A 27,295-nucleotide genomic window follows, 5' to 3' on the forward strand; every position below is an offset into this window, starting at 1 on the left:
GTCGTCTTCAAGTTCAACGTAAACAAGTTCTTGATAAGCCATCCCCTTAAGTAATCCAATTTACCAAATTTTCTACGCTATTGTCGCATTGACCACTGAACCCTTATCCTCGAGTTGCTCCCGAGCCAGGATAAGTGGTGATTCTTTTGTAAAAAAAAAGAAAGAAGAAATTTCGAATCTGATAGAATTAACGTACATCTTTTAAACTAAACAAAAAAGCGTCAAGGGTGTGAGTTCCATTATAAAAAAAAAACGTTGCTTTAATTTGAATAAAATAAAATACGCATCAAGTGCGTTTGAAAGACAAATCACAACGTAATATTAAGGAAAAGCAAGTAAAATATTTGTTTATTTTCCTAATATTACGTCGTGATTTGGCTTTCAAACGCACTTGATACGTATTTTATTTTATTAAAAAAAGGCGTTAGTATATATATATATATATATATATATATATATATATATATATATATATATATATATATATATATATATTTAAATCAGGGAGTAGTCACCAACAATGTGTATTTTTTAACATTATTTTATTATTCCGTGTCTTGGTTTTTCATTGAGAATTATGTTTGGATCATTGTAAAACATGAAATGCAAGGTACACTCGCATGCACACCCATACACATACACATACACCCACTCAGACATAAATCAGAACCGACAAATTAAAAGACACACACGTGCGCGCATACAACCACACACAGACATAACACCCCTATCTCTAATACAACACACTGAACAATACCAACCCTACTTAACCTCGAAACCAACACCACTAGGAGACACCTAGAACCATAGTATAATATCTGTTCCAACACCTCGCTCCCTCCTCAGTCAGGGGAGGAGAACCCCCTCATGACTGAAACGACTATCTTCCCTTCTATCATCCCCCTCCCATACCTACACCCCCCAATGCCCCCCCTCTGGGGAACAAAATCTTCCCCACACTAGGAACCGATCCTGGGTCTAGCCATACCCACATGGGGAGACAAATAAATAGAAACATTAAAAAATCCCCTATTTTAAATACACCCCTCTTTCTAAACAAACATATTATAAGATTAAAACGAAAAATCATGATACTAAAATCCAAGAATCCAAAAAAATAAATATCAAAATAGAATGAAAGCACCCCTACCCTTACTTCAGAAGAGCCAGTTCCCCCTCCCCACACATACACATTAGTAATGACCTCGGACCACAGCCGCCTTCCTAAGAAAGCAAATAACCCCAAAATACTATAAAACAATATACACATTCCCAAACCAATAAAAGCAAACACACACACGCGCACACACACACACACACACACACACACACACACACACACACACACACACACACACACACACACACCCTACCCCACCCTAAAGGAAAAGAAAAACACATTAGCAGAAAGAGATAGCGACTGACTACTGTGAGGTCAAAATCTCCCTGGACAAACCAAATAAAAAAGCAATAAAAAAAATAAATAAATAAATAAAATAAAAGCAATAAAAATTCAGCATACCAATGTATAACAAACAGTTACAAGCGTCCACCCCTTGGAAAATCTTCAAACTAACTATGAAAATCGCCATTTTTACACACTTGAAAATAATTTCTGACGAGGACGCATCAGACCGTCTGAAACGTACGTAAACGATTTCAATGACTTAAAAACATTATTACAATGATCCAAACATAATTCTCAATGAAAAACCAAGACACGGAATAATAAAATAATGTTAAAAAATACACATTGTTGGTGACTACTCCCTTATTTAAATATACATCTTTCTTTCGTTGGAATTTATTAACCCATTATATATATATATATATATATATATATATATATATATATATATATATATATATATATATACACACTTCATTTACTCACATATAATTAATATACGAAGGTATAAATTTATGCGTAAACTTTAAGTATTTACTTCAAAAGTGCTCAATACGTAGTTAGAGCTAGTTAGTAATTTATAAAATATATATGGCGATTACGCTACACTGAATATTCCGCGTTTCATCCACTCTAGGATTCTTCAGGCTTACTGAAATCTGAAGAATCCTAGAGTGGATGAAACCCGGAATATTCAGTCTAGCTTAATCACTATATATAGTTTTCAATTTCTTCCATTTTTTACGCACATGTTATCTTTCTTTTAATAATATTATTGGAATTAATTCCCTTTTCCCTGTACCTATTTGTGAATTATTCCACGGATTTCTACCTTTTGGATTACTTTGGATCATCTTCCAATTACGCGATTCACTTGGATTTTACTTGTGTGAATGAAAATTTAACCAACTTTCTTGGATTCTGCATTTTTGGCTTTTACCGCCATTGGATACTTTACCCTTCACCACACTGTCCATTCACGTGAAATCACTTTTTTCTTCACCCTATTCCATCCGCTTTACTTTTTGTTATAAAGTAAGTCTATGACTTACTTGTAGTTTCATATAATACTTTTGCAAGCAAAATCGGATCCCGCATTTTGCAAAATCCTACCCTCTGATGAGAAGGAAAGTATATCTTCGAAACTCCGTGCGTTAAGGACTATCCATTATTTAGTGTTTCCTTTTCAATTTAAATATGTTTTTAACTTTTCCAAAGTGTTTTTAACATGTTTATTAACTACTTGCTTATATATATATATATATATATATATATATATATATATATATATATATATATATATATATATATATATATATATGCACTCAGAATATGATGGATATTTTATGTTTCTATCTGTTAATCCTGATTTTTAAAACGATTGTCAAACATTTTTAGAAATGGAAAATATTGGATTAATGCTAAATGCTTAATTCCTTACAAATAAAGCGGATGCTATGAGCGAACCTCGAAACCGAAGTCTTGGGATCTTCAATCTAATGGTCTACAAATTGAGCTATTTAGATTTTCTGATAAAAACATCTCACACATTAGCTTAACATAACAATAACAATAATAATAATAATAATAATAATAATAGTTATAGCTTTGACGTGACGTAATGAATTTATAATTTACCCCATATTTATTATATACCTCATATTTTAAAAGATTCATTAAGACAACAACACTCATAAAGATAATTAAATAAATGGTTGAACATCATGCGTAATATCATAAATTCTTTTAATAGCCGAAAAATTTTTTCTTATAATTTCGTATTTGTGTTAAAAGCTATTTAATATATAATATATACTGAAATTTGTGCTGGTATATATATATATATATATATATATATATATATATATATATATATATATATATATATAAAGGTTATGAGGGCTTTTGAAGCATGAAAAACGATGTTACTTTTTGTATTTAATATTTTTATTGTTAGTTTATATTTCAAGCGGACATCGGCTCTTGGTCACAAAAAAGTATCGAAATGAAAAAGAAAAAGAAAACCGTTGAAAGAACGGGAGATTAGTAGCGTGGACAGCGTTCATTCCTAGCAATCATGTTCGAAAAAGTGCACGTCAATCATTTTAGTCATTTGGGGAAGAAGATTGAGTTTTTTTAGTATTTTTTAATGTTGCAACGTAAAAGCGTTTAATTCAAACGGCAAAAATGAAACGCAATTGATTTCAATATGTATAATGGAATAGAAATGAAATTGTTAAACGGTAAAAATAATGTAATTATTAGTTATGAATAATACAAAAATAATAAAACTACTGAAGAGGGCAGAGTTAGAGACAATGTCGGCTCTTTTAATGGTAAGTAAATTCCGTCTCTCCCTCAATAAAGATGGGAAGACATAGATAGATAAATAAATAAATAAATAAATAATAATAATAATAATAATAATAATAATAATAATAATAATAATAATAATAATAATAATAACAATAACAATAATAGTATATATTCAGACACGTCTCGTTGAACACGACGGTATTATTCTTTTTTCCAATCTTGATGGGTATTTTTTACATTTGCCTGGCGGTCCTTTTAATTCCGGTAGGCAGCTTATGCAGTATGACGCCCAAAGGTTGTTTTTCGGCCATATTGTTCACATTGTTCTCGAGGGCTTTCTATCGATGCATCCGATTATCTTCAGGAGCGATTGTTGTTGTTGTTTTCGTTTTCGTTTTCGTTTTTTCTAGAAGATAATCGGGTGCACCGATAAAAAGCGCTCGAGAACAATTAAAAGGACTGCCCGGCAGATTGAAAAACTATCCATCAGATCGGGGGGGGGAGGAATAACTCCGTCGTGTTCAACGAGACGTGTCTGAATAATAATCTGCTGCCAATATATATATATATATATATATATATATATATATATATATATATATATATATATACAGGGTTACCTCCCCCCCCAAAAAAAAAAAGCTAAATGGAGGCCATCTAGAACATATGCTGTAGAACGGAGAAAAAAAAGGCCAAAGACTCTAGTGTTTTGATGTGATGTTTTGAATATAATAAACTAGTTATGACCAAATTTTCATTTAATTCAGACAAAACACTATGAAATGGGACCTAATTAGAGTTGGGGCCCATTTTTTGGGTCACCCTGTATATATATATATATATATATATATATATATATATATTGGTTAGCACACACACACACACACACATATATATATATATATATATATATATATATATATATATATATATATATATATGTGTGTGTGTGTGTGTGTGTGTGTGTGTGTGTGTGTGCTAATTAGGGCATAGTTTAATGGTTTGAAAATATAGGTTCTTTCTAACTAATTTGCATAAAATTTTAACCATACAATAATACTATAATCAACTATTATTCTATCAACCATAGAATATTACTATAATCTACAAATTTTACTGTAGTTTCGGCCCATAGAACCAAACATATGAGCATTTAATATTCCATTTGGCGACGAGTGTAGATATATTCACATATTGATATGACACTTTTTTGGTCAATTTTATTTTCGAAATTTCGGCAACTAATGATCAGAAGTTAACAAAAAAATGCACGTATGGAACATAATGACCCGAATTTTGTAGTGACCTATGTGACATTTGCCCTTAAGGCCACATATTACTGTTTCAAGAGGGGAGATAACTTTTCTTTATTAATGTAACGTAAAATGAGTACCCACTTTGGGACCACGTTGTCTATCAAGTGGATGTTCATTTAACGTTAAATAATATAGAAAACTAATTCCTTTATATTTAATTGTTTCTTCATATCTTGGAAACTACTCGTTTCCTGTGATTTTTACTGTTGTTTTCGTGTTCAGCACCCTTGATTAGTTGAAATTTGAAAGATTTTTTGTGGGTGAGAAGATACTGCACCGTTACCAATACTTCAATCATAGTCATTTGTTTTCCTGGTTTTGCATATGAATTGCAAAATATCTGATATTTCCCCCAAACCTGTGACCTTGATGGAGGGGATACAAAAACTTGCTGCTATGGTTTCAAATGATCTGAAATAACAGTAAGGGGAGACTTGATTCCAAATATTTCTCATATGTTATATTTTCCCTTTTTAGTTTTCATACATAAAGAAAATTTCACAGTTTCGTAGGCTTATTTGATACTGGAGATATTCATAATCGTACCTTAGTTCCAAAAGAGGGGAGATATAACATATGAGAAATATTTGAAATCAAGTCTCCCCTTGCTGTTATTTCAGATCATTTGAAACCATAGCTTATATATATATATATATATATATATATATATATATATATATATATATATATATATATATATATATATATATATGATTAGTTTTTTTTTGAAAAAGAATTCCTGCAGAGTGCTCAATTAAAAGGAAAATAAAAAATGTAAGAGCGTATTTATATTTTGTGTACAGAAAGTTGGTAGTTGAGACAGATCATTGGTACCGTCGGTTTCAAGCCCGATAATAAGGCCCATTTATCCTTATCAAGCTCTCTTCACCCGAATATTGGCTGAAGAGAGCTTAAACGGGCCTTATTATCGGGCTTGAAACCGACGGTACCAATGATCTGTCTCAACTAACAACTTTCTGTACATAAAATATAAATATATATATATATATATGTATATACTGAAGTATAATGAAATATATGATGAAAAAATGTATCTTCATATGCATATTCCCCTTTTTCCTCTAGGTTACCAAGAATTGTTACGTTTACCGAAATCCGCCAGACATATCAAGATAGTGGAACGAGGACAAAATAATGTAGTTCTTGGTACGTATATAAATTGCTAATGAGTTATTTTACTAACATACAACGCTGTCACTGTCAATATTGCATGCCAATCGTTAATGTTTTTTGTTCTATATATAACTATTTAGAAGGTTACGCTTATAAAATTGTCGAGTTCGATATGTTTTTGCTAAATATGCGATGATCAAGTCGTACACGTGCAAAAATTTAGAAGTAACACAATAGTTCTATTATACATTGATGTCGTAGACTTTACTAAAAGATTACAAATACTTAGATCTTACGATCAGCATCGGTTTATGTGTTTATCGGTGTAATTCTCTTTGCTGAGTACCCTGGCAATTCATGCGCCAGGTCTACTGACCAGTTTTTCTTACAATCTCAGGTAACTTTTTGTTCTATTATTAAATTGTAACTGAAATTGTCACCTGAGATCCCTTTTTGCCGATAATTTCTTATTTCTTATTTTCCATGAGTTGAAGTACTCTACTCAACGGGATCCAGTTGTTTGCACAGTATGATGAGGATAAATATTTGTTCTTCTAATTTAATTTTACATTTAAGGAAATTGATGAAAATCAATATTTGTTCTTATAATTTGATTTGACATTTCAAAAATAGATGAGGTTTAATATCTGTTCGTATAATTTGATTTCACATTTTACAAATTGATGAGTATAAATATTTGTTCTTATAATTAAATTTTACATTTCACAAATTGATGACGATACATATTTGTTTTTATAATTTAATTTTATATTCAAGAAAATTGATGACGATAAATATTTGTTCCAATAATAAAATTTTACATTTTAAAAAATGATGAGGATAAATATTAGTTCTTATAATTAAATTTTACATTTAAGAAAATTGATTAGGATAAATATTTGTTCTTATAATTTAATTTTACATTTAAGAAAATTGATGACGATAAATATTTGTTCCTATGATTAAATTTTACATTTTACAAAATGATGACGATAAATATTTGTTTTTATAATTTAATTTTACATTTAAAAAAATTTATGACGATACATATTTGTTCCTATGATTAAATTTTACATTTTACAAAATGATGAGGATAAATATTAGTTCTTATAATTAAATTTTACATTTAAGAAAATTGATTAGGATAAATATTTGTTCCTATAATTAAATTTTACATTTTACAAAATGATGGGGATAAATATTTGTTCTTATAATTAAATTTTACATTCCACAAAATGATGACTATAAATATTTGTTTTTATAATTTAATTCTATATTTAAGAAAATTGATGAGGATAAATATTTGTTCTTATAATTAAATTTTACATTCCACAAAATTTTGACGATAAATATTTGTTTTTATAATTTAATTCTATATTTAAGAAAATTGATGACGATAAATATTTTCACTTATAATTTAATTTTACATTTCGCAAAATCGTGCAGATAAATATTAGTTCTTATAATTAAATTTTACATTTCGCAAATTGATGAGGATAAATATTAGTTCTTATAATTTAATTTTACATTTCACAAATTGGTGACATTTAAATATTAGTTCTTATAATTTAATTTTACATTTCACAAATTGGTGACGTTTAAATATTAGTTCTTATAATTTAATTTTACATTTCATAAATTGGTGACATTTAAATATTAGTTCTTATAATTAAATTTTACATTTCACAAATTGGTGACGTGTACATATTAGTTCTTATAATTTAATTTTACATTTCATAAATTGGTGACATTTAAATATTAGTTCTTATAATTTAATTTTACATTTTACAAATTGGTGACATTTAAATATTAGTTCTTATAATTTAATTTTACATTTCACAAATTGATGACGTGTACATATTAGTTCTTATAATTTAATTTTACATTTCACATAATGATGAGGATAAATATTTGTTCTCATTATTAAATTTTACATTTTCACAAAATTGATGAAAATGAATATTTGTTCTTATAATTAAATTTTACGTTTCACAAAATGATGAGGATAAGAATTTGTTTGTATAATAAAATTTTACATTTAAGACATTGAGGACGATAAATATTTGTTCTTATAATGAAATTTTACATTTCACAAATCGATGACGATAAATATTTTTTCTTATAACATAATTTTATATTTCACAAAATGATGAGGTAAATATTTGTCCTCATAATTATATTTTACATTTCACAAATTGATGAGGATAAATATTCGTGCATATAAATCAATTTTATATTTTCACAAAATTGATGAGGTGGAATATTTGTTCTTATGATTGTATTGGACACTTCACAAAATGATGACGATAAATATTTGTTCTTATAATATATTTTTACATTTCACAAAATTGATGAAAATGAATATTTGTTTGTATAATTCAATTTTACATTTCACAAAATGATAGTAAATATTAGTTCTTATAATTTAATTTTACATTTAACACAATGATGAGGATAAATATTTGTCCTTTTAATTTATTTTACATTTCACAAAATGATGAAGAAAAATATTTGTTCTTATAATTTATTTTTACATTTCACAAAATTGATGAAAATGAATATTTGGTTGTATAATTCAATTTAACATTTCACAAAATGCTGATCAATAGTTGTCCTTATAATTTAATTTAAAATTTCACACAATGATGGGAATAAATATTTGTCCTTATAATTTAATTTTACATTTAAGAAAATTGATAAGGATAAATATTTGTTCTTATAATTTAGTTTTACGTTTCACAAAATTGATGAGGTTGAATATTTGTTCTTATAACTTAAGTTTACATTTCACAAAATGATGAGGATAAATATTTGTTCGTATAATTAAATTTTACATTTCACAAAATTGATGAAAATGAGGATTTGTTCTCATAATTACATTTTATATTTCACAAAATGATGAAGATTAACATAGGTTTGTATAATTAAATATTACATTCCTATAAAATGATGAGGATAAAAATTTGTTCTGATAATTTTATTTCACAAAACTGATTACGATAAATATATGTTCGTATAATTTAATGTCGATTTCCGCAAAATAATGAAGATAAATATTTATTCTTATAATTTAATTTTATATTTCACAAAATAATTCGAATGAATATTTTTCTCATAATTTAATTTTACATTTCATAAATTTATAAAGATAAATATTTGTTCTCATAATTTAATTTTACATTTCGTAGAATAATGAGGATAAATAGTCGTTCTTATAATTTAATCTCACATTTCACAAAATGATGAAGATAAATATTTATTCCTATAAATTTATTTTACATTTCCCAAAATAATTCGAATGAATATTTTTCTGATAATTTAATTTTACATTTCATAAATTTATAAGGATAAATATTTGTTCTGATAATTTAATTTTACATTTCTAAAAATAATGAGGATAAATATTTGTTCTTATAATTTAATTTCACATTTCACAAAATGATGAGGATAAATATTTGATCTTATAATTAATTTTACACTTCACAAAACGATGAAGTTTAATATTTTTCTGATAATTTAATTTTACATTTCATGAATTGATAAAAATAAATATTTATTTAAATTTAATTTTACATTTCACAAACTGACGAGGATTAATATTTGTTCTTATAATTTAATTTTACATTTCACAAATTGATAAATACAAGTATTTTTTATAATTTAATTTTACATTTCATTAAATACGAGGATAAATATTTGTTCTTATAATTTAATTTCAGATTAAAAATACATTAACATTTCACATAAGGATAAGGATAAATTGCTGTCCTTATAATTGAATTTTACATTAAAAATAACTTCACATTTCACATAAGGATAAGGATAAATATTTTTCTTGTAATTTAATATCACATTAAATATTATTTTACATTTCACAAAAAGATGAGGATGAATATCTTTGCTTATAATTTAGTTTTACATTAAAAAGTAATTTCACATTTCGCACAATGATGAGGATAAATATTTGTTCTCATAACTTAATTTCACATAAATAATAATTTCACATTTCCCAAATTGCTTAGGATAAATATTTGTTCTCATAACTTGATTTCACATTTTTTTTAAAACAATCTCATTAAATATTTGCAAAGGCCGTTGGAAAACTGGTGGGATACTTCAATCGATCCAGTAGATATCTCACTGCTGATGCAATTCTCTATCTATATAAGAGCCAAGTACGTCAAAGGATGGAGTACTGTTGCCACATCTGGGCAGGTCTGCTAGAAAGGACTTATCATGCCTTAATAGAGTTCAAAATATATTCGTAGCCTCGTAGGGGATGTCCTTTTCCCTTCCCTGCAACCTCTTTCTCACAGAAGAGATGTTGCGAGTTCGTCTCTGCTTTATCGTAATTTTCATGGCACGTTCTCGACTGAGCTCCAATATATGCCCCCCCCCTAGCCAAACTTTCACAAGAAACACCCGTCTAGTAGAAAACACTGTCAGTCTTTATCTGTGCCTAAACCTAAATGTAGATTCCATGAACAAAGCTTCTTTCTTAGAACTGCAAGCCTATGCAATATGGTTGTCTTCAAGTCTAACGTAAACAAGTTTTTGATGAGCCGTTCCATATAAGTTAACAAATTTACGGAATTTCCATTACTAAGGCTTACTTTATTATACAATTGCCCACTGTACACTCTTTGACCCCTTATCCTCGAGTGGCCTCTTGGCCTTGATAAGTGGTGATGCCTTTGTAAAAATTATTACAAGAAATCACAAATTTATTAAAATTAAAACATCACGCATATGAAACGTGACGGAACACTATGACGTCACACTACATGCGTTAATCTGAATATTCGTAAAATTCTGGATATTTTAAACAATCACTAGTTTTTTTAAATACTTGTGCCAATAATTTTGTTAGGCTTTCTATTAGTCACAAGAAGTTTTCATTTTATTTTATGTCTGACAGTAAGTCTTACTGTATTTTTTCTCATTTTTATTTCTTAATACATGCCAGTTTTTTTTTTTTTTTACAATAGTGATGTTTCTCTTTATTATTTTGAAAATACAAAATATGTTTTTCGCAGGTTTCTTTCTGTATTCGTGCATACATGTCCAAATTGAAATGGATACTGAGGAAAAAAATAACTTTATTTTCTAATGAATATAAATATAATTTCGTCACGTCACTACAACAGCCGCTTCCCTGCATTCCAATATCCTTCTTATATACTTTCAAATATAATTTCATTTGAACAGAAAATGCATTATATAAAACTAATGCTATAGGAAATGAAAATGTAATTCTTTTTGGAGTAGCTTCTCTCTCTCTCTCTCTCTCTCTTCCTCTCTCTCTCTTTCTCTCTCTCTCACCTCTCTTTTTTTCTCTCTCTCCCCCTCTCTCTTTATATATATATATATATATATATATATGTGTGTGTGTGTGTGTGTGTGTGTGTGTGTGTGTGTGTGTGTGTATGTATATAATGGGTATTCCGACGAGATATAGAGATGAAAAAGCAATGACCAAGTTGTGTTCATCAACGTTTCATCTATAACTTATTTTATTCATTCAGCCAAGACGAAGTCTTGCAATAAAGACGAAACATTAATGAAGACATAACTTGATTTGTTCCTTTTTATCTCTCTCTCTCTCTCTCTGTCTCTCTCTCTCTTTCTCTATCTCTTTCTCTATAAATTTATATATAAATATATATATATAACTACTTCATTTAATCACATAAATTAATATACGAAAGTATAAATTCATGCTTAAACTTTAAGTATTTACTTAAACAGTGCTCAATCCGTAGTAGAGCCAGGGAGTAAATTATAAAATATATATGGTGATTAAGCTACACAGAATATTCCATGTTTCATTGAAGCTAAGATTCATCATGATTAATCCTGGCATGGATGAAACGCGGAATATTCGGTGTAGCTTAATCGCCATATATATCTTCGTTCGACTGGCATTAATCGTGACACCCTGCACTGAAGATTCCCGAAAGGATGAAACACTAGTGCCTGTAGGTATTTAATTATTATAGTAAAAATAATTATAACAGCCCCTTTAAGAAATTCGTTTCTTATCGTTGAGCACTTTCAGTTGAATTAAAGTCGGTCAATTTAGCTCTTATGCATAGATCATCGTATAACGATTAGTTCACTCTCTGACTGACGTAAATGAACATTTAAAATTAAAATGTTTAAATTCGACGTGATTTCACGCGGTTAATGGTAGCCGAATGGATTAGGTCTTCGCTAACCGAGCCAGAGATGTCTCGTGATGCGGGGTTCGAATCGTTCGACTGGTATTAATCGTGACACACTGCACTGAAGATTCCCGAAAGGATGAAACACTAGTGTCTGTAGGTATTTAATTATTATAGTAAAAAAATAATTATATATATATATATATATATATGTATATATGTATATATATATATATATATATATATATATATATATATATATATATATATATATAGAGAGAGAGAGAGAGAGAGAGAGAGAGAGAGAGAGAGAGAGAGAAATAAAAACCGAGTTATGTGTTCATCAACGTTTCGTCCTTATTTCGAGACTTCCTCTGGGTAAATGAGATTAAGAAAATAAAAACACCAGTATAAATATTTGAAAATGTTCATGTGAAAAGTGTGACGCTGTTCTATTTCAGAAAAGGAAAAAAAAAAAAAAGTCGCAAATTCCAAAAATAGGAGCTTGCGTTGTTAAAGAGAGGGAGATTTTTTAATAATGCCATATAGTCGTTAATAAGTTTTAAAAGATATGAACGCAGTTAACATTCTTTCTGGAAAATATGTCTGTTAAAATTTAAATATAGGTATGTAACAGAAATAGAAATGAGTGTGTTTTTGTTATGTAATTTATTGATTGAGATTGTATGTGTTAATTATTACAGGTGGCGTTTCTATGGTGTGAGAGGATTAACCGGTGTCTACAATTAAATTATGTTCTTTTAATAAAAGTTTACTTATTAATGGTGCTACATTATAGAAACCTGCACGTTGTTTAATTGTGCTTGAATTTGCGATAAGCGCTGATTCAAGAAGTCTCCAGCGTGGTTTATTTGAAATGAATTTGACTATTTTTGCTTGTTTAAAGTCAAAAGGTGTGATTATGCTGCAACGAATGAGATAATCATGCACTTAAAGAATAAGACAAATATTAAAAACAACAAAACAGCTCCAAAACAAATCAGTTTCCAATGCAGGCATATACACTATTCCTTGCAAAAATGCCCATCATATACACGTTGGTGAAACCCAGTGTAACTTAGAAAAAAGGCTCAATAAACATAAAAGAGATAAAGCAAATAGCAATTCTTTAAGTGCATTATTCTGTCATTCATTACAGCATAATCACACCTTTGACGTTAAACAAGTAAAACTATGACTACTTCATTTAATCACATAAATTAATATACGTAGATATAATTTTATGCGTAAATTTTCAGTATTTACTTATAAACTGCTCAATACATAGGTAGAGCTAGATAGTAAGTTATGAAAATATATATGGCACATATAGCACACAGAATATTCCGCGTTTCACTCTCGTGAAAAATTCGTCAGGTTTATGCGAAAAGTTGTGGTTATCGCGCATTTTTATATATACACATGCTATTGAATTTTCTAGTTAGCTAATCAGCTTCCTAGTTGCCACTGCATCCAACCTAATCAGTTAATGTTCGAACACTTACAGGACAAAGGTACAGTTGACCTCAGGTTCACCCCTTTCCTTTGTGTGATGTTTTGGAAGGGTAGATATTCTTTTGTGTTTATAAGCTGATCTACTTTTAACATAGGTGTAGTTAGGTAAAAATGTGCGATATTCACAACTTTTCGCAGAAACCTGACGAATTCACACGAGAATGAAACGCAAAATATTCTGTGTTTTCATAACTTACTATATATATATATGTGTGTGTGTGTGTATGTGTGTGTGTGTGTCTGTGTGTGTGTATAAGTGATCTTGATTTGTGGGTAGAGAAAGTGTCTATTCTTCGTTTCCAAATTTGAAACTTGATATATAAGATATTTGGACATATGGAAAGTTTTCAATTTTGTTTTTAGTCAGTAAAATAGCGGGTTAAAGGTCAAAATTAAAAAAAAAATCAACTATGGTGGTTTATTTCTGTGCATACGCTAATTACAGAATAGAGATTGAGCAATGCTATTTTTTGCGATAATGGTACACGTATGGATTAAGGTCATACGCTAACAAATAACGCTTGGTTTCTGTTTTCACTGACGGCACTTGAGGCATATTTTCTTGTTTACTTTTGAAATGACTACAGACTTGGTTCTCTAATAATACATAGGAAATATGCACGAATTAAAATATAATATGTAAGCGTTTTTTTTTACGACTGGGCAATATCAAACGGCCTGCTAATATATATATATATATATATATATCATGAATTAGTAATTTAAATTTTATGACGGGAAATGGTTAAATTTCAAATCTAGAATTTTTATTATATGCAAGACGACGAATACATTTCAATAAGTATATTTCCTTAACCTAGAGGTTTTCGATGTTTACCCATCTCCTCAGAGAAGAAAATATTAGCAAATATTATGAATGGTTTATACCTAATTTGCTAAATGCAATAAACATGAAAAATCATAATTAAAAGTTTACATTATTCTGAAGTATGTATGTATATATATAAATATATATATATATATATATATATATATATATATAACTACTTTATTTACTCACATAAATTAATATACGAAATTATAAATTTATGCGTATTTACTTCAACAGTGCTCAATACGTAGGTAGAGCTAGTTAGTAATTTATAAAATATATATGGCGATTAAGCTACACTGAATATTCCGCGTTTCATCCACTCTAGGATTCTTCAGGCTTATGTCTGAAGAATCCTAGAGTGGATGAAACGCGAAATATTCAGTGTAGCTTAATCGCCATATATATATATATATATATATATATATATATATATATATATATATATATATATATATATAAATTACTATATATATGTATATCTATCTATATATATAGTAAATTATAAAAATATATATTTATGTGTGTGTATTTTATTACATTTTCACCCCAAACAAGGCACATTGCCACTTTGGTGTAGGGGGCTACTATCAGGGGAAACATCTACTGGGGTACTATGTAGGGATTAGGGCAGCGAGATGTTGGTTCACGTTGCACTTGAACCTATGCATGTCAGTACAGTTGGGGAAGCAGTGACCTGGAATGGAATTCCAAAGTCTAGCAGTTCTCGGGAAGAAACTACTGGAGTAGAAAGATCTTTTACATCTAGGGATCTCTACAGTGTGGGGGTGGGACTTTGCAGCTTGTCGGGTCTGTCGAGGGTGTTCACGTCGTGGGGGTACAAGTGCTTGCAGTTCTTCAGAGCATTCACCATTATAATACTTGTAGAACAGGCAGAGGGATGCAACGTTTCGACGATGGGACAGAGGCAAAAGCTTAGATGCCAGTTTAGGGCCTATCAGATTTGCGACTCTCTTTTGAACCCTGTCAAGGAGCGAGAGACTAGTAGCCGATGCACCGGCCCAAATATGACAGCAATACTCCATACATGGGCGAATAGTGGCCTTATAGAGGTACAGGATACTTTCGGGTGTTAGAAGTTTTCTAGCACGGTAGAGAGAGCCCACCTTCCTTGCAGCGGCCCTGGCAATGCCCTCGGTGTAATTGTTCCAACTCATGTTTCCTGTGAACGTTAGGCCAAGGAGCTTGACAGACGTACTCTCAGATAAAGAGTCGTTGGCCATTGCTATAGGTGGTAGAGAAGGTTTCTTGTAATTATTGAATGAAACCAGTTTTGTCTTGGTGGCATTGAACGTTACCATCCATTTTTGTCCCCATTCCACTACTAATTGGAGGTCATCCTCTAGTGTTTCTGTCATTACTTTAGATATATGTTCATTTGTTTTCCTCTCGTGCCTGCTATAGAGTGTGGTGTCATCAGCATATATACCCATCTCAGAGGCAATTTTGTCGGGGAGATCATTTATGAATATCAGGAACAGCAGAGGTTCAAGGATAGATCCCTGGGGCACTCCCGCATTTATATAATATTGTTTAGATGTACGACCGTTGAGGACAACCTGGATTTTTCTCTTATCTAAGAAGGATTTAATTATGTTAAGTATTCTACCAGTGATACCGTAAGATCTAATCTTCCTGAGGAGACCCTCATGCCATACCCTGTCAAAAGCCTTAGATATATCTAGAGCTACCGCTCTGCCCTCTCCCGCTTTGTCCAGTGAATGATATATGCGTTCAGAGATTACAGTGAGGATATCTGCCGTGGAACGGGCTTGTCTAAATCCATATTGATGGTCGGTCAGAAGTTTAGCATCTGTAAGGTGCTGGACTAGAGCATGGTTAATTAAGGTCTCAAATATTTTGGCAAAAAGTGGGAGGAGGCTAATAGGGCGATAATTTAATGGGTCAGTTCTTTCGCCAGAATTCTTGAATACTGGTACTACAGAAGCAGTTTTCCAACAGCTCGGAAAGCAAGATTCATTAAGGCATTTGTTGTAGAGTTTGGAGAGAACTGGAGCTACTTCGGCTGAGCACTTTTTTAATAGCACAGCTGGGATGAGGTCGGGTCCACATGCTTTGAAAGTGTCAAGGTTTTTTATGATAGCATGCACCTGAGCAGGGGTGATTATCAGATCGTCTAGCGTGGCGTCTGTCCGCATAGGAAATTGAGGTAGGGGGTGGTTTAGAGGGTCCAGTGTGGAGTTTGAGGCAAACCGACTGGCAAGCATGTTAGCCTTCTCGGTTGCTGAGCAAAGAACCTCGTGATTGTTGGTTAGTGGGGGAATTGTTGATTGCCCATTACTTACTACACTGTTGTAGATTTTCCAGAAGTCACGAGTTCCTAGTTTTTGTGCTTCGATGCGTTTTTTAGTGGTTTCCGTAAATTCCCTTTTAGCTGTCGCTATTTCTTTCTTAACGTTACTTCTAGCTTCTATGTACTTCTGTCTGTTTGAACTGGACCTATGTCGGTTAAACCTGCGGAATGCATGCTGCCTTTGAGCAATGGCAGTTGCGCAAGTCGAAGTAAACCATTGGGGAGAGTGTGGCTTGCTATAGAATTTCCGGATGGGAACATGCGCTTCGATTGCAGTTTTGAACCATTCAGTGGTCTCGGTTGCACACTGTTCAGCAGGAAGAGAAAAATATTTCCCAATGGGGCGTCTCTGATAAGATCTCTGATAGCTTCCCAGTCAGCCTTTTTATAATATCTCGTTGTTTTGAGCACTGGCTCTTCAGTTTTGGGTCTAGAGTTTAGGGCGATTTCAACCATTATCACCGCATGATCAGCGTTCCCAAGTGGGCTGTCGGCTTTCGTTACACAATCATCAGGAACTGTGGTCAAAAACAGATCTAATAGTGATGCGTGTTGTTCTTCCTGATCAGGGAAGCGGGTTGGTAAAGTAACAATTTGCGACAGGGAGTGAGATACAGAGAAGCAATGAGTTGCGCTGCCTGCTGCATCTGTGTAAGTAGAGAATCCAAGCCAGTTTTTGTGATGGACATTAAAGTCGCCAAATACATGTACTTGGGCGCTAGTGTCGAAGGAGAGTGCTGTGTCTATGCTGTCAGATACTTTGTTTATTATGGTGCAGTCTTGGGTCGAGGGAGAGCGGTAGAGAAAGTAAAAGTAGCTAATGTTGTGTTGCATGATTAGTCTAAAGCACATAAAGGCTTGATCATCCGTTTCTAGGTTTGTTTCTCTAGTCAACGGAAGGGTATTACGAATGTAAACTCCAAGTCCGTGCATATGTCTGTCAGAGTCCTTACGGCAGAGTGGGAGATATCCAGGCATGTTAAAGTAGTTAGAGGGGATGGAGGAGTGTAGGTTAGTCTCACTTAGTGCTAAGATATCCGGGGTATTTGTTAGGAGAAATGCTTCAACATCAGCTAAATTAGTTCTAAGCCCACGGATATTTGTGAATGCAAGCCTCAAGGGAGGATGCAAGTTGGATTTGTTTGACCCTAAGCCTGGTTTAAGCTTATTTTTAGATTGTACTGTCATCATGTTTTTTAACGAGTTTCAGTTGGGTTAGGGGAAGCCGAACAGGAGGTTATGCAGAATATCACACATGCATCACAAGTAGACCATCAGCTGACCATCCATCAACTAGGACTGTGGCCTCAGGAAAGCCCACCGGGGATGAGTGCAGGGTCCCTTTCCATGCGCGCCATGGCACTGCAAACATCCCGATATTATTCAACTGTTGATGGATCAGCCGCTCTAAGCGCTACCAAAGAGTTAGGGCTCCTGTACTACCAGTCGGAAACAGCAGCCAGTAACTGTTAATCCGGTACCCTCAACCCATCAGAGGAAGGTCAACCCAATCTAATTGCTCAGGCATATGTGGTACTCAAGCATTCTCAAGTGCCCAGCTTTAGGGGTGGGGTGTGTCGGGAGTGGGGAAACGGCGTTCATTGCCCTAGACAAGAAACAAGATCTACCACTTGGTGTTTCTGTCGAATCACTGTGATAGTATCTCTGCGCCTGGCTAATAGGCAAAGAAGAGTATGGAAGCCGGGCGATAGGCAAGACCTATCTACTCCTTAAGCATTTTAGGTTTGCAAACCGGTAATTTGTTTGCGTCACCAGCTCTAGGAAGGTTGTCATCCAAGACTGAAGAGGCCTCCTTCCTCTTTGGTTTAGTTTCAGAGTTTTCTTTCTCCTAGACGGATGATCTGGAATGGTCTACTGGGTCCGTCACCACTGAGAGGGTTTGCTCCGCGCCTGGGTTCTAATCCAGGTATTTCTGCGACCCCGCGTGGTTAGTTAATGTTATTGGGTTAGTTTGTAGAGGTTATATCTGCTAAATAGTTACACTATATATATTTGTAGAGGTTATATCTGCTAAATAGTTACACTATATATATTTGTAGAGGTTATATCTGCTAAATAGTTACAATATATATATATATATATATATATATATATATATATATATATATATATATATGTATGTATATAATATGAATTAAAAATCTTGTCAGTTATTTATTATTATTTTCAGATAAAAGAAAGTGTATAATCTTTTTTAACGGATAATTAAAAAAATATATGGTCAATAAAATTTGGAAGACTTACTCGGAAAAGAATATCTATACACAAAGTTGATAGGAAATACACTTTGAAGATGGTTTGAGACAAGTCATTAATAATGATCCGGTTTAATATTTCGCTCCGTGTTTTCAAAGAACAAATAGGCTTAACTAGAATTAAGCTCTGTTTTGAGTGAAAACTGCATATCAGCTACACAACTTAGGCCTGCTCATTCTGCTACGTAATCTGTAATATGAACGGTTATATGCCTGTTTGTTTGTCTGTCTGTCTGTGGGTCTGTCTGCCGGTCTGTCTGTTGGTCTGTCTGTCTCCATATTTTCAAACTGTATCTTCTTCAAAACTAAAAATCGCGAAGTAGTGCTAGGGGCCTAAAGTGATAGGATGTCTTTTTATGGGTCTTTAACCGGTTAAAATTATTTTTAAGGGGTCAAAAATGGGTCAAAATTGAAAAAAAAAAATCGTTAAATATTTTGTACATTAACCTTAGTTTATTTTTATTATTTTATTTTTTAATCAGTTTATATGTGTGTCACGTTGGTACAGTGGTAACGTCCCCAGCTTTGACTCCTTCGATTTTCGATTCTAGCTGGTAGCACTTAAATGCCTTTTTATTACTTTTGAAATAACGACTTTATAATAATATATACGAAATCTGGACAAATTAAAATAACATATATAAACGTATTTTACACTCGGGCAAAACGCCCCCCCTTTGCTAGTCTTTTTATATGGGAATTACTCAAAAGAAGATGTAAAAACTAACCAACAACAAACATGGATCCATTCCAAACCAGAAAACACCAATTCATACCCCTTTTTTCATAAATACCGCCCATTGCATGTGAGAACGAAAATGAAATAATTGTTTTATCCTACTCTGATGGACAACTAAGCCAGACAACTGTCTAGGTGCTGTGCGGGTATTATAAGTTAGTACCACATCTCACATTTGTCGCCGTCATCGTATGTTTTTGATAAAAAATATATAAGCTTAGAAATAATTAGTCTTTCAGTCGAAAGTCTGCTTTTCGATTGATCAGATGTTCAATTCAATAATTTCAAGTTTAATAACTTTGAATCCGTTTCGTTAATTAGCAACTTGAAGAACGACTGATTTTATTTTTTTACTATTGGCTACAAGAACAATTAAAATCTTCTCGAAATTCAGCAGTCATCTCCGTCGTATTGTTCCGGTAATATTCAATCTCCAGATATCGATTCGTTAGGTTTCACGTCAATTTCTATTGCAGTGAGATTGGAATCGTTCTATGGCAATGTCGGCTTCATGAAGTATTCTTATTTTCATTGCGTGACTGTAACTTTTCGACGCAATTATCACATGCTATTAATGTCTCTATTCCATTCAAATATTTATGTACATTCTGAAAGATTACCATCAGTAAATTAGCAACTCTTCGCTAGTTTATTGTAAATGCCAAATTAGAACAATTCTGTGGGAATGAAATACTTTGTTTTATCATATTACTCCTAACTGCTTGTTCTATAAGTATTTTAATGGTGAATGCTCTGACGAACTGCAAGAACTTGTGCCCCCACGACATAAATACACTCGACAAACAAGCAGATAAATCCCACTCCCACACAGTGGAGATCCATAGACGTAGGAGAGCTTTCTACTCCAGCAGTTTCTTCCCCAGAACCGCTGGACTTTGGAATTCCATTCCGGTTCACTGCTTTCCCAACTGTACTGACATGCAGAAATTCAAGTGTAACGTGAACCGACATTTTGCTGCCCAACTCCCTACATAGTACCCAAGTAGCTTATGTTCCTGATAGTATCCCCATACATCAAAGTGGTAATGTGCCTTGTTTGGGGCGAAAATGTAAAAAAAAAAAAAACAAACAAAAAAAAACAGAAAAAACTAGGGCTATGACAAGAGAAAATTCTTATCATTGTTTTGACTCTCGAGTATATATCCGACACAAGTGGACACAATTAATCACCCGAGAACCATATCACTCTATATAAAAGCATAGGAGATATTAACTTGGATATACTCGAGAGTAAAAATAATGAAGAGAATATTCTCTTGTAATAGCGCTATTTATAACTTAGCAAGAATGTGTTTATGAAGTTGAATGTATAATACGTTCAAGTACTTTAGATGGCGAAGTCATTTAGTTTGGGGAAAATCTTTACTATCAAAAAGTAGAGCATGATCAGGTCAATGAGTAAATAAACAATTAGATTATAACGTGGAATTTGGGTTTACATTCGATACCCCGTGACTCTCGCTGCTATAATTATGCGTTTCAATATTCATATAATATGAGCGATATCTATATATTACTAGGAGATCGTGTTTGTTATTTTGTGTTTAACTCTTACATCTGAGTGACTGTAGTTTAATTGTTATGGACTTCCATTTCTTGTAATAAATAATTTTACCAAGAATTTTTCATAAGTTTTGGTTTCGGTTTCGATTATGGCGGATGGCACTCCGGTAATCTATAATTTGTTTTTATAAATTATTTTATCAAGAATTTTTCAGAAGTTTTCGTTTCGGTTTCGATTATAGCTAAAAGAACTGAATTAAAAACTGTCTTAAAATTAAGTAAAAGGGGTGAAGAGGAGAATAGAAAAAGGGAGGAGTCAGCTGACCGGTTTCACCCTCACTTTCTAAAAGCCGTATCGAGAGATTTTATGTAAAAAGAAGGGGGCCAATCAAAAATTTTTACAATAAAATTACGTTGCGTTACGTTATGTATGGGACGGGGGGGAGGGCAAGAAAAACAAATGAAGGAAAGCGATTAATATAATGCAGCGTTATATTACTCGAACAGCCTAGAGACTAATCACGCTCAGACCCAAGAGGCACTGCCTCTGTTTACAGAGAGAAATCTGTCCAAACCGAACGTAAACAGTCTTTAAGATCTTTAAACGAAAAAATGAGTGAGTACAACTGAGGATTGAAAATGAGTTCGTGCTAAATTTCGCTGCACGTGACGGGGTTTTAATGAGATGGTCAGTCACTTTCTTGTAATAAATAATTTTAACAAGAATTCTTTGTATGGTTTCGGTTTCGATTATTGCTGATGGCACTCAAATAATCTAGTGTTTAATAAATAATTTAACTAAAAATTCTTTATAAGTTTTAGTTCCGATTTCGATTATATTCAAGTTATATACATATACACGTATATTATTTTATATAAGTTTTAATTTCGGTTATGATTCAAGCTGATGCACCCAAGTCATATAGTTATATTTTTTATTTTTGAAATCATAACTTTATAATATATAAGCATCGATAGAAAATTAGCTCTATAATAATTTATACAAAATCTGCATAAATGAACATATCATATTTAAGTATATTTTACGACAGGACTACGTTGCGCGTCCTTGCTAGTTATGATAAATACTTTAGTTATTTTAACAAAAGAGCTACAATAATATCAGGACGTCTCCATCTTCGCTGAACGTCCACAGAATACTAACATCAATATATTACATTAGTCTTATCAATATATTACATTAGACTTATCAATATATTACATTAGACTTTAGTCCACTGTGGAATTTTCACAGGTCCCGCTAGTTTTTGTTTTTAAATAAAAGAGGAAGAATTGCTGTTTTCTGAATCACAATCTATCCGTCGAATATTAATCGTTAGCTAGTTCTTGACGTTGAAGTAGTATTTTTAGCTCACTCCATCAAATGGCTTTCTGCCTTGCCTGGAGCAATTTTGATGAAGAAAATCACATTTTGCTTATAGTTGCGAAATATATTGCCTTAGTTTGACCGTAGGAAATCTTTACAATGTTGTTGTTGAGTGAATTCGTCAACCACATAATAATTCACCGGACACTTTAACAAGTTGGGTCGTTGACTGCCCTTGACTAACTAAATCAAATTAGAAATGAAGAAATGAATTGTATCTGTCCCTTGAAAGTACAATTGTCATGTTATGACCCTTTGGCTGTGATCATAGCGTAGTACCTGTGTTAACTGTGGCAGGCAGGGCCAAGGGTCCAAACATTATTATTATTATTATTATTATTATTATTATTATTATTATTATTATTAATTAATTAATTAATTAATTAATTAACCAATTAATTCGAGCGACGGCGGGCCGCTGGCTCGATTATCATGATTATAAAAATAAACAATTAAATTGGGAAAATGTGATTGACAGCAAAAACTGATATCGCTACAAAAGGATGTGAAAATAGAAAATAGATGTAAACAAGTTTTTGGTTTGCATAAACAAATAACTAGATTGAGGTTATATCAACTGTTGGTCTGAGACACGTAATGAGATGTAGATTTGGGGAGATTCTAGTCAATCGTTTAAAATAAACTTTATCCGTCCCTGGAAAGTACAACCAGTAATCAAGTGGCACACGTCAAGTGATCCACTAACGATATGTATTGCAAAAGAGAAAATGATGATCTTTGGTTTACAAATCATGTTACAACACATTCGTTGATAAATTTCTGTCAATCGTTTGAATTGTCCGAATACAAAGGTAGACAGCGCATTTGTTTGCTTTTTTATGACATGGTATGTAGAGGACAGGGTCGGTTTTTGTTGTGTAGTTGACGAAATCATCCTCTATTGTTAAGTAGGAGATTGAAGAATAAAGTCGCATGATCTTCATGCCATGAAATGAAAACACGAAGTATGCCAATATATAATTTCAAATTAAAGATTGTAAGAGTTCATAGCAAAAAAAAGGTTAATGAGTAACGTTGCTTACGTGAGTCTTTGATGAGAGGTCGGACGCCAGTTTGCCTGTTTGCCAAACCGGGATGCGTATTCGTCACATCTGAATTTGTTGCAAGTTCCAGCAAAAAGAGACTGAATGACACAGACCGGAAGAGAAGGTTTCTGTATCGCCCCCTTGTGGCCAAGAAAGATAATACCAGAGTTAAAAGTCGATAATCGTGTTTGGCTTAAAATCATCCGTTTGTGTTTTGTGTATTCGCTTGTGTGGAAAAATTGGTTTCCATAAACATACCTATATTTGAAGTATTTTAATTTCTTGTATTTATCAGTACAGTAGAACCCCGCAATACAATGGCACCGGGATACGTTTTTCTTAGGTTACAACATGGAATACGATGTTTTTCGACCCCTGGTTACGGTATTTGCCCCCCACCTTACGGTTTTATTTATATTGTTATCATTTTTATATACGGCATAATCGTGTTGACACACCGGTTCTCTTCAGATCACCGAAGTTAATCAAAGTTGAGCGTGGTTAGTACCAGATGGGTGACCATTTGGGAATTTTAGGCACCGTACGTGCTCTCCGCTTATCTCGGCATTTGTTTCCAATCGTCCTGAACATACACTTCACTTATAACTGATATTTAACAATGTCGACTCAGGAGAGGTATGGTTGGAGATTACACACCTCTTGCCACAAAAATTTCACGCGCAGGCACTCCACGGTGGGTATCCATAGTCTGTCAAAGACTGAAAGAGCCTTCTATTTGATTAGATACATGTGTATTATATATTGTACTGTATTTTGTTACGAATTATTATGCAATATCCCGGAGTTCTACTGTAAATGATATTACTCGGTCATTGACGACAGCTAGTACTATAATGATATTGCAACAAAATGTCTTCTGATATGATGATTACAAATGTTTGTAATAAAATTGACTATTTTTACGATAGACTAGAGCAGCAATTAATAGTGATACCTAATAATCAGTTTTAAGTGACGGTCTTCATTTTTTATTACATTTTCACCCCAAACAAGGCACAGTGGCACTTAAATGTAGGGGCTACTATAAGGGACATAAGTTACAGGGGTACTATGTAGGGAGTTTAGCAGCAAGATGTCTGTTCAAATTACACTTGAACTTCTGGATATCAGTACAGTTGGGGAAGAAAGAAGCTGGAAGAGAATTCGAAAGTCTAGCAGTTCTGGAGAAAAGGCTTTTAAAGTAGAAGACCTTCCTACATCTAGGGATCTCTACTATGTAGGGGTGGGACTTCGCTGCTTGTCGTGTTTGTTTGGGGTATTTTTGTCGAAGGGGCACAAGGGCTTGTAGTTCGTCAGAACATCCACCATTAAAATACTTGTAAAACAGGCAGAGGGATGCAACATTTCACGGATGGGACAAGAGCTGAAGCTTAGATGACAGTTCGAGACCTATCAGGTTAGGGACTCTCTTTTGGACACTGTCTAGGAGCGAGAGACTAGTAGCAGATGCACCAGCTCAAATGTGAAAGCAGTACTCCATACATAAGCGAATGGTGACCTTATAGAGGTACATGATACTTTCAGGCGTAAGTAACTTTCTAGCACGATAGAGAGAGCCCACCTTCTTCGCAGCAGCTTTGGTAATGATCTCAAAGCACCTATTTCAATTCTCGAAGTTGTGGGTTCAATCTTCAGTATAGGCGATACTATGATTAAAACTTTCTTAAGACTTCTCTTCGGTTATGATTGATAGAACGAGACGAGAAAAATACTCCTTCCTTGAAATATTGTAATATGGACTCGGCGTAATGATTCATATGAAGTTAGGAGAACCACCATGTTTGGTAATGTACGAAATCGTATCTTCTGAAATTATGTAATCGATTTAAACTAAATAAAATCCAACGTTGAATATGATACAATATAAAAACCAGAGAAATCGTACGAAAGTAATTATTTGCTTTCGAAAACGGACAAACATATGAGCTACCTCACGAAGGAAATAACATTTTATACTTAGATTCATGTAAATAAAACTATCGAACACAAGTCTAGACGAAGACAGGTTATGAAATATTTATGTGTGCATAGTTATAAACCGAACGTGATAAAGTATAAGTACATATTTATTCCGCTAGATATTTTTTTTTAAATGTATACGAAACTAATGATTAAAAACATTTAAAAAAAGTAAAGCATCTTTTTTACGCAGACACTTCCCACATGGCAAATATAACATACTTAAGAAACTTTCAGTTTTTTTTTTATTATTCTAAAGCAATCGTTTTATAACTTAAATAACGTATACTTATATAAATAAATATATATATATATAAATTGCTCGGGCCCTATGTACTGTTTATAGCTTATTTGTATCTCTCTCTCTCTCTCTCTCTCTCTCTCTCTCTCTCTCTCTCTCTATATATATATATATATATATATATATATATTTTTTTTTTTTATATAAAAAGGTTTGACTCAGGTCCAGGTGACTACATCTAAAATTTCAAGTGTTTAGACCCAAAAAATGGAGGAGGAATTTGGTAGAGGCTGTAAAGGTCAAATGTTTCAACTTTGACCTCTTGGCAGCCAAATTTTCGCGCACATCTGATTCCTTGCTGAATACCCATTATTTCAAAACTCGAGTCTTTAGACTTTAAATTGACAGAGTAGTTTGGTAGGGAAATGTACACACGGAGACAGACAACTCCACTTATATACATATAAATATATATATATCCATATATACATACATATACAAATACACACACACATATATATATATATGTGTGTGTGTGTGTATGTGTATATGTATGTATGTATGGATATATATATATATATATATATATATATATATATATATATATATATATATATACGTTTTTATTTTTTATTACCGTATCTTTCTGTTAAGTTATATTATTGTTTCAGCTACCCGGCCGTCTTTTTTTTTGGCCGTCTGTAGCTTCCTTAGACTTTTACAGAAAGTTTTTTTTTCTTTAAAAGCCTGAGAAAGCTACAGACGGCAAAAAAAAAACGACTGGGTAGCTGAAACAATAATGTAACTTAACAGAAAGATACGGTAATAAAAAATAAAAACGCATATTTGCTCTACAACAGTATTGAGCACTTTCTTCAGTTTTTATTAATTAACATTTCCACTATATATATATATATATATATATATATATAATTATTTACTATAATAATTATTAAACACCTACAGACACTAGTGTTTCATCCTTTCAGGAATCATCAGTGCAGGGTGTCACGGTTAACACCAGTCGAGAGATTCGAACCCAGCAACAGAAGCCACCTCTGTCTATTTTAGTAAGGACCCAA

The 27,295-nt window shown here is 32.4% G+C and overlaps 1 protein-coding gene across 1 annotated transcript in view; it reads left to right on the forward strand.

Moving 5' to 3' along the window:
* Positions 1-27,295, forward strand: part of LOC145285922 (ADAMTS-like protein 2) — a 525,770-nt gene that overhangs the window by 312,370 nt on the left and 186,105 nt on the right. The window contains exon 7 of the mRNA XM_080134423.1: positions 6,127-6,207. Within this exon, the coding sequence (XP_079990549.1) occupies positions 6,127-6,207 (81 nt within the window). The remainder of the gene's footprint in view (positions 1-6,126; positions 6,208-27,295) is intronic.

Source organism: Euprymna scolopes, chromosome 10 (assembly GCF_053919585.1).
Source record: "Euprymna scolopes isolate OS-2025 chromosome 10, ASM5391958v1, whole genome shotgun sequence".
Taxonomy (NCBI): domain Eukaryota; kingdom Metazoa; phylum Mollusca; class Cephalopoda; order Sepiida; family Sepiolidae; genus Euprymna; species Euprymna scolopes.